Here is a 13,726-nt window from a genome sequence, read left to right as displayed (position 1 = left end):
TATTTATTCTTTTTAATATAATAATATGCAGCTCTATTGCGTGCGTACTGGAGAAAAAAGAGTAAATTGCCTATTCCATTATGTGCCTTATAATTCGGTCATTCAGAATACATGAAATGGGTTTTTTAATCTAGGATTTTAATACTTCCTCTGGTTTTTATTTACATGTCGTATTAGGTTTGTTCTAAATCAAACTTGACTAATTTTGACTAAGTCTATATAGAAAATTATAGTAACAACTATACTATCCAACCTATGCGCTATCAACATATACTTCATGGTGGATCCGATTAAATAAATTTGGTGTTGAAAATGTTATTGTTTTTTTATAAGTTTGGTCAAAATTTGCCAATTTAGAACAACCTAATACGACATGTAAATAAAAACAGAGAAAGTGTGAATCCTGACGTTTTGGCATAGATGAGCTCTCTACTTTAGGAGGTGAACCATTACTTGGAGACCCTTCAAAACAAGTCATGGGGAAGAACTTTCGAAGACTACCATGCATGTTACACCACCAACATGTATTTTTGCTTGTTTTAATATTTGAACAGTTAAAGCGAAACCGAGAGGATCTGCCTGTTGTCTTTCCCAGGACAAAAACGTACCAAACATCCATTTTTGTCGCATCAGGTTCAAGAAACAATACTCACTCTCGTGTTCTCCGTTAGACTCGGTCTCGTGGGCAGCTAGCCTTCAGGCCAAGACACAAATCCAAGCTGCAGACCTGCCAAATTACATTGCTGGATCAATATAATGCAGTCGTGCGCCGTCACTACTACTCTCTCCTCTCTGTAAGGGTTCCAGCTTGCGATCGATCAGTTTGCCTTCTGCTGATGATCATTTCCATTGCCAACATGATTTGCTTTTAAGAGTTCATAGCCGGCCGCTAGCATCGGTGAATCAAATCAACCTGCCTCAGCTCATCAAGCTCGATCCAGATAAGAAGATGGCCATTGTCCGGCGGAGCCTTGCGCTACCACTCCTCGCGGCTTTCTTCGCCGTCCTGCACCGTGCGGCCTCCGCTGCACCGGCTGCTCCGTCGCCGGATACCTCGTCCTTCCTTCGCTGCCTCGCCGCCGACCTCCCCCCGCAGGTCCTCCACACGAACGCGTCCCCGTCGTACACGTCCGTCCTCGAGTCCTCCATCAAGAACCTGCTGTTCGTGGCGCCGGCGACCCCGACGCCGGTCGCCATCGTCAAGGCGGCCGGCGCCTCCCACGTCCAGGCCGCCGTGCGCTGCGGCGCGCGCCACGGCGTCCGCGTGCGCCCGCGCAGCGGCGGCCACGACTACGAGGGCCTGTCCTACCGCGCCCTGAGCGCGGCGCGCCCCTTCGCCGTCGTCGACCTGGCCGCGCTCCGCGCCGTCCGCGTCGACGCCGGGCGCCGGACGGCGTGGATCGGCTCCGGCGCGACGCTCGGCGAGCTCTACTACGCGATCGCCAACCGCAGCGCGCGCCTCGGGTTCCCCGGCGGGGTCGGCCCGACGGTGGGCGTCGGCGGCCACCTCAGCGGGGGCGGCTTCGGGCTCCTGCTGCGGAAGCACGGCCTCGCCGCGGACCACGTGGTCGACGCCGTCATCGTCGACGCCGAGGGGAGGCTCCTGGACCGGGTCGCCATGGGGGAGGACCTCTTCTGGGCCATCCGGGGCGGCGGCGGCGGGAGCTTCGGCGTCGTGCTGCGCTGGAAGCTGCGGCTGGTGCGCGTGCCGGCGACCGTCGCGGTGTTCACCGTCCACCGCGCCAGGAACCAGTCCGCGACCGCGCTCCTCGCCCGGTGGCAGCGCGTGGCGCCGGCGCTGCCCCGCGACGTCTTCCTCCGCGCCGTGCTCCAGAACCAGGACGCGCAGTTCGAGTCCCTCTACCTCGGCCCGTGCGCCGGCCTCGTCGCGGCGATGGCCGCGAGATTCCCGGAGCTCGGCGTGACACCGCGGGACTGCGTCGAGATGGCGTGGATCGAGTCGGTGCTCTACTTCGCCTTCTACGGCGCGGGGAAGCCGAGGGAGCAGCTCCTGGACCGGGGCGCCGGGCCGGAGCGCTACTTCAAGGCCAAGTCGGACTACGTGAGCGCGCCCGTGCCGAGCCACGCGTGGGAGAGCGCGTGGCGCTGGCTCCTCAGGGACGGCGCCGGGCTGCTCATCCTGGACCCCTACGGCGGCAGGATGGGCGGCGTGTCGCCGTCGGCGACGCCGTTCCCGCACCGGCGGGAGCTCTTCAACCTCCAGTACTACGGGTTCTGGTTCGAGAACGGGACGGGGGTGGCGGAGAAGCATGTGGGGTGGGTCAGGGGGGTGCACCGGGAGATGGAGCCGTACGTGAGCAGGAATCCCAGGGGCGCGTACGTCAACTACAGGGACTTGGACCTCGGCGTGAACGGTGACGACGACGACGGTGGCGAGGGTGGCTACGAGAAGGCGAGAGCTTGGGGGGAGGCGTACTTCAAGGCGAACTTCGAGAGGCTTGCCGCGGTAAAGGCTAAGGTGGATCCCCATGACTTCTTCAGGAACGAGCAGAGCATTCCTCCGCTTCCGTCGTCCCGGAAAGGCTTGTAGAAAGGCAACTATTGAGTTCATTATATAGGACTCTAGATTTGTTTTTTTTTAGCTGGTGTCGGGGAACGATTGCTGCCACCCTAGATGTGCAATGCAAGTTTGAGTCAGACCGGTCCGGCAAAGCATAACAAAATATATTATATGATTGGAAAATAAAATAGGTACAAAAAGACACGATGAAGTGTATTTCAAGGGAGCCGCAGCGAGCAAGCTCCGCTGCAGCTCCACCCCCGCCCCACAGACTGAGCGGGAGCCGCGGCAGCGTGGTCCGGCGGCCAATCAGCAACTCGCTGCGGCCCGTGTGGCCCGCCACTGCTCCGCCACGGACGGGCATGTGGGAGCCGCTGCGAGCGAGCTCCGCCGCCGCTCCACCCCCGCAAGCCGAACGGGAGCCAACACAGCGTGGTTCGCCGGCCACTCAGGACTCAGCGAGTCGCATTGGTGGGTTGCATCAACCCACTGATAACAACAACTACTACTAAATCTAAGGTGCATCTCCATTCAAAATTGGAAACTCAAAAGATACTTTTGATATGGATGCGCTTGGAAGAGACTTGCATTGATGCCACCAAAAAATTACACGCAACTCTCCGCTACTAATTCTGTTTTTCTTTTCTCCCCATCTCTCATTTGAGGAAAGAACACGTTCACCTTTGTTTAGTTGCCAGCACCAAGTCCCACACGCCAGCGACTGAAATCACCTACCTGCAGAGTTCTGCAAAACACCCCTAGATTTGGCACGACTTGTGCGGATTGTGTCACAGGGGTCGCACGTGGTATGGTTGTTGCAATGCAGAAGGCGCAAGTAAAATACACCACCGATCTTGAACCTGACTTATAATATCATCAAGATTCTCAAATTTTCAAAATGCACATTCAAATCTACAAATTTACTAATTGTGTCATGTGAAATCTAAATTATTATTTTCATTTTATAAAATCAAAGTATATTTGCATTTTGAAAGTTTGAGATCTAGACAACACTCGAGCCAAGTTTAAAATCCGATTGGTATATTTACTCCACCAGCCGCCAGACGATGCAAACACCAGACAACATAATGGAAGAGGATTGGCCAAGTGTGGTGTCGTTTGTGCAGATGGAAGTAAGTTGGAGGACTCTGATTTAAACTTAACTCGAGAGGTCTCTCTGTGTAGAAAATAGGTGTTTTTATTTCGGACTACTGCAAATTATAATGCCACAGTACATTTCCACTGTGTATATCCAAAACAAGGTAATTGGTTTTATGCAGTAGTAGAATCGAGATGTGTAAAAAAAAATTTATAAACACACGTACGCAAATTTTATTCCAATCGTACCCCTATGAGCACATCCAAAGAAATGTACCGGCAGATCTGGAGATTCTTGTCGACGGAAACATCGTTTACCACCGAAAAATCTTGAAATAAATTCAAAAAAATACGTGCACCCATGTCAAGTTGAGAATTTGAACCCGAATGGATAGGTTCCGGATCAAACCAACTGATATCAGTTAGCGAGATGTGTAAATTCTTATAAAAAAAAGGAATCCAGATGCCTTCAGTCCAGGGTTCACCAAACCGTCGGTAACCGGTCCGGACCGATTCCGGTTTGGTCCGGTATGAAACCGGTCCAAATTCAAAATTTAAATTTGAATTCAAAAAAAATGAAAAAATCCCAAAAAATTTCTAAAAATACTCCAAGGTGCGACGAATCTAATGGTGTCAAATTTTCTTCAAAATTTGTTCATTTAATATAGTTTGCGGGGATTTGAAGTTAAATAAAAAAATGTGCATATAAAAGTATACAAATACAATGTAAAAGTAGTACAAAAGAGGGTTGGAGGGTTCATTTAGACTAAAATATATTATACAAATATTTATTTAGTATACTTTGCGGGCATTTGAATTTAAACCAAATTTTTTTTTTTAATTTGACCGGTTACCAGTCAAACCGGCCGGTATACCGGTACGAACCGGTTGAACTGCGCCATTTAAATTCAAATTTGAATTTGACCGATTTCTACCGGTAACCGGTCAAACCGGTCCGGTAAACCGGGCGGCGGTTACCACTAATTGGTCGGATATTTTAACCCTGCTTCAGTCTTCCAGAAGGGCTAGAACAGTCGATAGATCTGTCTAGGCCGCCGCCCATGTAGCAAATCGAGTACAAGTGTGCTGATCGAATCCCCTCCAAGCTCGCATCAATTTTGCACCTTTCGCCTCAAAATCATGGCAAGAGCACCAATAATCTTGCACCTGCTCCTCGCTCTGTGCTCGCTTTCCAGCAGCAGCGTCGCCGTCGCCGTCGCCGTCGCCTCAGCTTCCGGCGCCGCCGATGCGTTCGTCGGCTGCCTCGCCGCCGCCGGCGTCCCGCCGCGCCTCCTCCAGACCCCGGCGTCCCCGTCCTACGACGCGCTCCTGCGCTCCTCCGTCCGCAACCTCCGCTACGTCGCGCCGGGCACCCCGTGGCCGCTCGCCATCGTGGCCGCCACCGAGCCCGCCCACGCGCAGGCCGCCGTGCGCTGCGGCCGCCGCCACGGCGTCCGCGTCCGCGCCCGCAGCGGCGGGCACGACTACGAGGGCCTCTCCTACGCGTCCCTCGACCCGCGCGAGAGCTTCGCCGTGCTCGACCTTGCCGCGTTCCGGGAGGTCCGCGTCGACGCCGCGCGCGCCGAGGCCTGGGCCTGGTCGGGGGCCACGCTCGGCGAGGTCTACTACGCCGTCGGCGCCGCTAGCCGCGCGCTCGCGTTCCCCGCGGGGGTCTGCCCCACCGTCGGCGTCGGCGGGCACCTCGGCGGCGGCGGGTTCGGCACGCTGATGCGCCGGTACGGCCTCGCGGCCGACAACGTCCTCGACGCCGTCCTCGTGGACGCCGACGGGAGGCTCCTCAACCGGACCACCATGGGGGAGGACCTCTTCTGGGCCATCCGCGGTGGCGGCGGCGAGAGCTTCGGCGTCGTGCTGTCTTGGAAGCTCCGCCTCGTGCCCGTGCCGGAGACGGTCACCGTGTTCACCGTCCGCCGGTCAAGAAACCAGTCCGCGTCCGAGCTCATCACCAAATGGCAGGAAATCGCGCCGGCGCTGCCGCGGGACCTCATCCTCCGCGTCGTGGTGCAGGGCCGGCACGCGCAGTTCGAAGCCCTGTTCCTCGGCCGCTGCAGCCGCCTCCTCGAGCACATGCGAGCTCACTTCCCCGAGCTCGGCGTGGCGCGAGCGGACTGCGAGGAGATCAGCTGGATCCAATCCACCGTCTACTTCGCCTTCTACTCCAGCTCCAAGCCGCCGGAGCTCCTCCTCGACAGGATCGGGGAGACGGGCCGGTACGTCAAGGCCAAGTCCGACTACGTGCAAGAACCCATCCCACGGCACGCGTGGGAGAGCACATGGTCGTGGCTGGAGAAGCCCGAGGCCGGGCTGCTCATCCTGGACCCCTACGGCGGCCGGATGGCCAGCATCTCGCCGTCGGCGACGCCGTTCCCGCACCGGAAGGGGAACCTCTACAACCTCCAGTACTACTCCTTTTGGTTCGAGAACGGCACGGCGGCGATGGAGAAGCGGATGAGCTGGGTCCGAGGACTGTACAGGGAGATGGAGCCGTACGTGTCCAAGAATCCAAGAACTGGGTATGTGAACTACAGGGACCTGGATCTCGGGACGAATGAGCTGGAGGGCAACGTGACTAGCTACGCGAAGGCGAGGATTTGGGGGAGAAGTATTTCAGAGGTAATTTTGAGAGGTTGGCAGCTGTGAAGGCCATGGTGGATCCTGATGATTTCTTCAGGAATGAGCAGAGCATCCCTCCTCTGCCGGCTGGCAAGGGATGGAGCTCCATTTGATTGGAGGTCCTCGCTTTTGGAATGTATACAGTTCTTTTTGTGGTGAATACGGGATTTCCTTTTGAAAAAAAAATAAAAGGGATTTTCTTTTCCTCTCTTCGATTATTTGTTGATTGTGAATTTGGGATCATCATGGTTAAGAAATTGTTGGGGATGAAGCAGTTGGTGCTCATTATCTCATTGCAACCAGTTATTTCATCATGTTTCAATCAGAGTAAACCTGGATTGCTTGCTTTATCTATACCTTCCATTCTTCCAATCAATGGATGGTGATTAATTGATTTCTTATACTCTACTAGTAGAGTGCACGTGGTGTCGCACGTGTTTTTTGAAAATCAAATAAAATAAAATTATTCAATAATATGTATGCATGAGAAGGACGTGTATTTTCAAAAATCAAATAAGCAACTACAATTAGTATCACAGGCATTAAAATTAAACAAATAAAAAAACAAGTTAAGCCTCAAAAACCACAAAAATATAGATGTTGAATTTATATAAACTCAAGACCCAACTACCTTCAAAAATAAAAATATTATTGAATATAAATACTTTAATCGAATTGATTTATGAAATGTAGCATTTTATGGTACATCTTTTATGAGATCGTTTTCACATATACTTATTCATATAGGAAGACAATAAACAGGAGACACAAGTTTTGGCAAGGAATGACACGGCCACCGAATGGTCTGTATGACTTCTATTCAACTTGGACTCAAACAACCTTACACAAGGATTACATGGTCATATAGCCTCTCGACGACGCAGCGCCCGCACAACTATCACCAACAATTTTCACGCACACGTACACTCCATGGAGACCTAACCTTCTCCCGTTTGTGAGCCACATGCTCCGCGCAGTGGCGGAGGACAGATTGAAGTTGAGGTGTGGCGCAGCTAAGCTAGAAAGAGCTCCAAGCCTCCATTTATGGTGACAATGTAGAGAAAATTACTAGAAAATACAAGCATGTATAAGAAGTAGAGACACTCCTGGTAAAAGATATGGCAACGGCCACACCTTGCCATACCGAGAGCTCCGCCCCTGGCTCCGCGAAAACCGGTCTTCCATGCTGATCCCGTGACTCGTTGTGCTCCTCCGCTACTGCCGCCAACTGCCACCTCTAAGCCATCCCTGCACCTTCGTAACTAACATGTTAGCCCGTGCACATGCTAAACAATATGCTGGACACAACCTGGAACGTGGCCACACCGACGCCCCGACCCTAACTCGACCTGCAGGCACAAGCACACACACGCACCATCCTACTCGACACTGGACGTGAACACGAGCACGAACTTCGTGCGCCAGCGGACATGCTACGGACTCAATCAGACCCTAGAGCAACCTTAATGACTCAATAATGAACGCACGCACTCACGCGCGACGATGCACGCCAAGCACACACCATGGCATGGTTTATTCTAATAGATCCATCCTCCAGCCTCAGACAACAACCATAACAGCTTTCCTGTTAGAGCACTTATACCGTTGTCTGACAGATCCACCTCAATGAGCAGTGAAATTCGTGTACCCTGTTCAAGTGTAGTGCAGTCAACAAACCATTATGATTCATAGAGTTCCATTAATCTACTCACAGATATAGTGAAATAAGCCATTCATCTGCTCACAGATATAGTGAAATAAGATTTCTTCTAATAGTAGTAGTTTAGGGATTGTGGCATACTGGCATTGTGCACATATTCCAACTCTAGATAGAGCTACTCCAGCTGTATGGTAATGCTAAAACTACAGAAGGTTCATGAAGATGTAGAGCATTTTGCATTTAATCCAATTATTTTCTAGTGATACATACCCATGGGAGTACAAGTAGATTTTTCTGCTTAAATAATGGAAACAATTGTTAGAAACTGATTATAAAAGTGATATGAAAACAAGTAGATATATTCTGGAATGGAGTTTGTTCCCGGATATGTTTGCTTTGATCACAGCCCTCCAAATCATTATTCTCCCTGTTCGGATGGCTGGGCTGGAGCTGGCTGGAACACTGTACCGGCTGAAAATCACTGTACCCACTGATGAAATCACTGTACCTGCTGGAAGCAGCTGGGACCGGAATGCATGATCAGCCCAGCCAACCAGCCAGTCTAGCTCATCCGAACGGGCGCATTATCATTAAAGACACAATTCTGAAGAAACATGCAGACATTGCAGATTTCAAAATTTTATCAAAGAAAGAAGAAAGTCTTACTTTTTGGGCTTATTGTGAGGGACCACCTTATAATCAGCTCACAAGGCGAACCAGGAAAGCCACGCTGACGATCCAACATTAATACCAACATTACCATTGGACGGTGTTTGGTGTGTTCTGTTCACTTAGTACCCTAATTCTCCTGAAAGGAGAATAACTCACAAAAATGAGCGGGGTAAGAAATTATAGTTTGCACATATGTCTAAATCTATGTTAAACAGATGGCATTACCTAATAAGTGCACTGTGCATTGAAATGGATATAAACCGAGGGCTGTGGTGCGACTTCTGAAATTCTCAGCTGACGTAGTGAAATTGCAACAGGGTTATTGACATACATGACTTTTCTTAGACCCATGTGCTCAATTAGTGAAATGCATTATATATGCGCTCAACTGAAGTTCATATCATTTTGTTATGTTATAAATGGCGAATGGCTAACTTGTGTTTTTTTTCAAAAAAAACAAAACAAATCAAGCACCACATACCTTGCATTCTACATGAATGCTTTTGTGTTCTGCTCTACATAAATGTAATTGTATCTACCTAAAACTTGCAAGTTCGAATTTAACAGTTTTAAGCAGCATAAGTCATGCCTCCATATTTTCAGTGTTAAAAGTTCGCTGCAGCTCACATCGTCCACCCCGCTCCAAAATGCAGGAACATAATAGGTGGAAAATACTTGGATGTTTACCTCTGTAGCTTCTTGGGCACCCTGTGCTATGGCTAGGTGGGGTCCGAACCACTTCTAATCAAGTGTTTTTTTTCATGAAATAATCCTCAAGTTGTGTACTCAAAACACCAAAGAAAAATAGAGATGTCATATCCAGGATTTTGAGATGGCTGAAGAAAACCCAAAGCCTGATAATGAAAAGAATTATCCCCACATCCTCCATACTATAACCACATCCACCTGATTCTAACCAAATGATATCTGATCAGCAATACATGTCGTAACAACCTAACAGATATCTAACACCGGATGAATAAGCAGTTTCAGTTTTGAATAAGGTGCAAATGGAATCAACACAGAAAAAGCTATTAATGCAAGTTTGTCTATCATCTATTTTTCAGTGAAAGGATAAATGCAATTTTTATTTGTACAGTTTAAGAAATACAAGGAATGTAAAACATCTTTTTTTTATATAAGAGCAAACAACAACATTTCATTCAAGAAGACCTGCCACAGGCTTTGGGTATGGAGGTAACCGCGCTTTTAGGTTTGAAAGGAAATATTTTTTTGCAGGAACTAATACAGGTTATCTCAGCAGTAAACCCAATATAGGTCATTTCATGAAATCATTTTTTATTGTCTAGTACAATAAGAACATGCAATGGTATTGAGAAAGCATATAGCAGGGTATCAAGCCATTGAATCGTCCTATTTTTTAGGTTTCCACCAATATCATTTGGACATGTAATTAGAATTCTATGTTAAAAAATCATTGCTTTCAAACCTAAAAGCGCAGCTGTGGCACACAATAGCACAGACAAATCGAACAAAAGAGCAAAACTTACTTAAGCTAGTGCGTGTTTCACCAAGTAGTTGTTATTTGCAGCTCCTTCAAGCTACAGAGGGAAAAAACTGTGTCATGCCATTTTAGTATTTTACACGTAATTATAACCAAAAGGAAACAAATGGGGAGGAGCTTGCGTAACCAAAAGATACAAGAGATAATCACCAGACATCCAACCAGGCAACCAGTAAGCAGGTATACTGCTGCAATGCTAGAAGTTGCTCTAACCCTTCCTTTGAATCCAATTCTCTAGTTAACTCTACTGTGTCCCTAATGGAACAAAAAAGAATTAGTTGAAGAATTAATTAGTGGACTCAAACTGATACTGAAACTAAACACAATTGCAATCCTCGAAATTAATCATTTGCAGGCTTGCAGTACCAAACTGAGATGCAATGTTCCAAACCTTTGCTAGACCCCGCCGTTTGTTTGGTCAAACGCTCAGCCCCTCGATCATACCTTCAGAATTATGAATCATTCCAATTTGCTTAAGGTTAAGAAGCTCTTGTCGAATTTGTAGGATCACCTTTGTGAAGAAGTCTAAGGTCACTACAAGCGCTTCCAATGCAACCTAAATGTCTCAAAACAAATGTAAAGAAAATTAATTACCACTTTATGAAAGCAGAAAAAATGGAAAATTGTTTTTCGTAACTATAGCTTTGATAGCGAGTAGTTGAGGAAAACGCATACAGCATTGCAAACACAAATTATCAAACTAAATAATGGATTCGAATAGTGAGCTTTGTACAAACAAAAATCTACACCTTACATCACAAAGTTGAAACCCAGATTATGAACTAAAGCAGCATCAAGACTCTGCATAATGAAACCTAACATGTTATGATTATTGCTGAAAAATAACTACAGTAGGTTCTCTAAACACTGCAAGATCTGTAATTACATTGTTAACCAATCTCTACCTTTACCAACAGAATTCAGGGTGTTCCCACTCGTACGATGCAATCAAGTCGAAGTCAGTCTCATAAAGACATCGTTACTAACCCAACTAACTAAGAATGCAAGTCAACACCTCAACGAGTCGATAAATCTACTTAGCTGGAGGTGGATGCTTGCTAACCTCCTTCCTGCGGCGATCGAGTACAGCAAGGGCCTCCATCCCTTCATGAGGCTCGGCAACCCTGTGCCTCATAAACTCTGGAGGGCCGGAGACATCGGTTAAATCCTCTAGCATTAGAATCTCAGCATTATACATTTCGACCAATTCCTTGGATGAAAAATTATGATGAATGATGCTAATAGAGTGCCCGTGCTAGCACAAATGATGAAAATTGCAAAACCTGGGTACAAAATGCTTTGACAACAGACTCCATCTGTTCCAAAGCCTAGAGCAATTATTTATGCTTGAACTGAAAAATTGAATCAGACGCATGAACAAGCAAGACAAACTCTCAACGCGTGAACACTGAACAGGCATAGCCTGATCCATTATTCTTCACGAACGAGCTGTCTGAGCATTGATAAAACTGAACTGAACATTGGCAATTGCATCATCATGTGTACCTGAACAGATAGATGGTTGGTAAGTGGTAACCTTGCTGAACTAAACTGAACAGATCACGCGATCTAAACAAAGTTGAATGTATGTATGTATATATGTTTCTAGCTAGGAAGAGTAATCTACTGTTTAGTACGTAACTGAGCCTAACAAGAAATAGGACGAGTGAATCGAGATGGCTTACCATGTTACAAAGGAAGGGGATCAGGAGCGACATAATTCTTGAGAGTGGGAGATGGCCTGGCGCGGGTGCTGCTCGGCTTTTACGGCCAGGTGAAGGCGATGGCATCCAGGAGACCAAGACGATGCAGAGGCAAAACCCCAGGTGGCGACCAACAACGCCCGCCAGTGGAGCGCTGCCCAGCCGCCGAGGTCGGCGCGGGGCGGGCGGGCGGACGGACGAAGTGGGGGCGAAGCGGTTGGAGCTCGCCTTGTTGCCGAGGAAGACCAGCCGCGGGGGCGCGCGGTGGAACTCACGGAACATGGGGCGGGTGCCAGGGCCGCAGACGAGTTGGAGCCACCTCCTGCAGACAAGCATGGGGTCGTCAGGCCCGACGCGGAGGAGGGCGTCCTCGACGAGCTCTGTGGTGGCTGGCCAGCCCGCCTTGGGGGAGAAGCGCGGAGCGGTGACGGAGAAAGGAATCTCGATGCTTGCGCGGCTGCCCAGCGCCCTCCACCACCGACGCCCGCGCTTGCCCCTGCACGGCGGCCCACATCCTCCGGCGGGGACGGCGGCCGCGCCCGCGCGTGGGGAATCCGCGGCGGGTGGCGCGCGTCGCCTGCTGCGCGCGACTTGCCCTCCCGCGCGCCGCCTGGCCGCTCCTGCACCGTGCCCACTCATCCCGCACGCCGCGCCTCGACCTCCGGCCGCCCTCCCGCGCGTAGACACCGTTCCCGAGCCGCTCCGGTCCCGCGTTGGCTGCATCCCGCGCGGAGGGAGGTAGGCGCCAGGTGATGGAGAGAGACGTTGGAGGGAGGGCGCCGCCGGTGGGATCCGAGGTGCGCAGCAGCGCAGGGGCGGAGGCAGGAAATTTTTTCATTATTAGTGGGGCCAATTATATAAATTTATATAAAAATTAATTAAAATTTAAATTTCTAATGTAAATTTGGGGGACCATGGGGACAGGCCCCTGTCCGCCCCTGTGTCCGCCCCTGGAGGTGCGCCGCCGCCAGAAAAGGGGATCTCGTAGCATGGGGGCGAGGCGTGGGAGGGGGATTGGATCGGGCAACATGGTCCTATAGAAGGAAACCCGATCATCAAGAGGCGCACGGCGTGCGATGACCGCGGGGCCGGGGGTGGGGGCGCCGGCGTGCGGCGGGACGTGCGAGGGTGGCGATGCGGCGAGCAATAGAGTGAGGTGCGGCGAGCGGTGTGCAGCGACGTGTGGCGGGACGTGCGGCGGAGTGGGGCAGGGAGGAGATGGCGATTGATGGGCGGAAATTCCGGGTGGGTACAGGCGCGCGGCTAGGGCAAGGGTCGGTGCAAGAAAACAGAGGGGATTGGCAGAAACATTTTAGAATCATCAATTTTTGCATTGGTGGTTTTGGGCCAGGGGACAATCAAAAACTTTCTGATGAGTAGGCCCTCTGTGAGAAGGTGGGGGTAAGACTTTTAGTGGGAGTGACTTTCAATTTCTTTAGATCCTTATAGCACAGAAGATAGATAGATCTATAGAATAAAATGCACCGACGGTCTTTAAACATGGCAGCAGGAGTCATTCCGGTTTCTAAACTCCAAAATTGTACATTCACCTCAACAAATTTGGTTATAGTTTCGTAAGAGGTCCAAATCTCTATTTTTTCAACTAAACATATCTAATGGTAAACTGGTAGGTGATGACGGGGACATGTGATGCCCACATGTCAGCCCGGTCTCTCTTCTTCAATCCCCTGCGGCAGCTCCTGGTAGGGGCGCAGGCGGAACACGTTGTGGCATGCTTGGCGCAGCCCCGGTCGGCGACGGCGAGCGACGGCACGGCACAGTACGGCACGGCAAAGGCAGCAAGGAGGCGAGAGCATGGCATGGTCCAGGCGGGGCGAAGGTCACCAGAGGGCGAGGAATGGCGAACAACGGCGAGGGTGCGGCACGACGAGGAGTGGCGGTGCCGACGGGAG

The 13,726-nt window shown here is 50.2% G+C and overlaps 1 protein-coding gene, 1 long non-coding RNA gene and 1 pseudogene across 15 annotated transcripts; 2 read left to right on the top strand and 1 right to left on the bottom strand.

Moving 5' to 3' along the window:
• The first annotated feature begins 949 nt into the window (after window positions 1-949).
• On the top strand, window positions 950-2,551 carry LOC120702134 (berberine bridge enzyme-like Cyn d 4). Its single transcript, XM_039985893.1, has one exon. It carries the CDS (start codon window positions 950-952, stop codon window positions 2,549-2,551), a length of 1,602 nt encoding a protein of 533 aa, XP_039841827.1.
• A 2,080-nt stretch (window positions 2,552-4,631) lies between these two features.
• Window positions 4,632-6,603, top strand: LOC120703666 (annotated as a pseudogene).
• An 813-nt stretch (window positions 6,604-7,416) lies between these two features.
• Window positions 7,417-12,343, bottom strand: LOC120703668. 14 transcript variants are annotated; one of them, XR_005687113.1, is made up of 9 exons: window positions 11,796-12,343; window positions 11,394-11,616; window positions 11,174-11,280; window positions 10,502-10,666; window positions 10,261-10,365; window positions 9,273-10,147; window positions 8,811-8,879; window positions 8,580-8,721; window positions 7,423-7,902 (listed from the first exon to the last, which is right to left on the bottom strand). It is a non-coding gene; the product is annotated as an uncharacterized LOC120703668 (long non-coding RNA). The 14 variants fall into 14 exon arrangements; XR_005687117.1 differs by having other exon boundaries at window positions 8,580-8,879; window positions 9,273-9,497; window positions 10,097-10,147; XR_005687121.1 differs by having other exon boundaries at window positions 8,580-8,879; window positions 9,273-9,491; window positions 10,097-10,147.
• Window positions 12,344-13,726: the final 1,383 nt, after the last annotated feature.

This window comes from Panicum virgatum, chromosome 4K, assembly GCF_016808335.1.
Source record: "Panicum virgatum strain AP13 chromosome 4K, P.virgatum_v5, whole genome shotgun sequence".
In the NCBI taxonomy this organism is placed as follows: domain Eukaryota; kingdom Viridiplantae; phylum Streptophyta; class Magnoliopsida; order Poales; family Poaceae; genus Panicum; species Panicum virgatum.
This window is presented reverse-complemented; position numbering and strand designations above follow the sequence as displayed.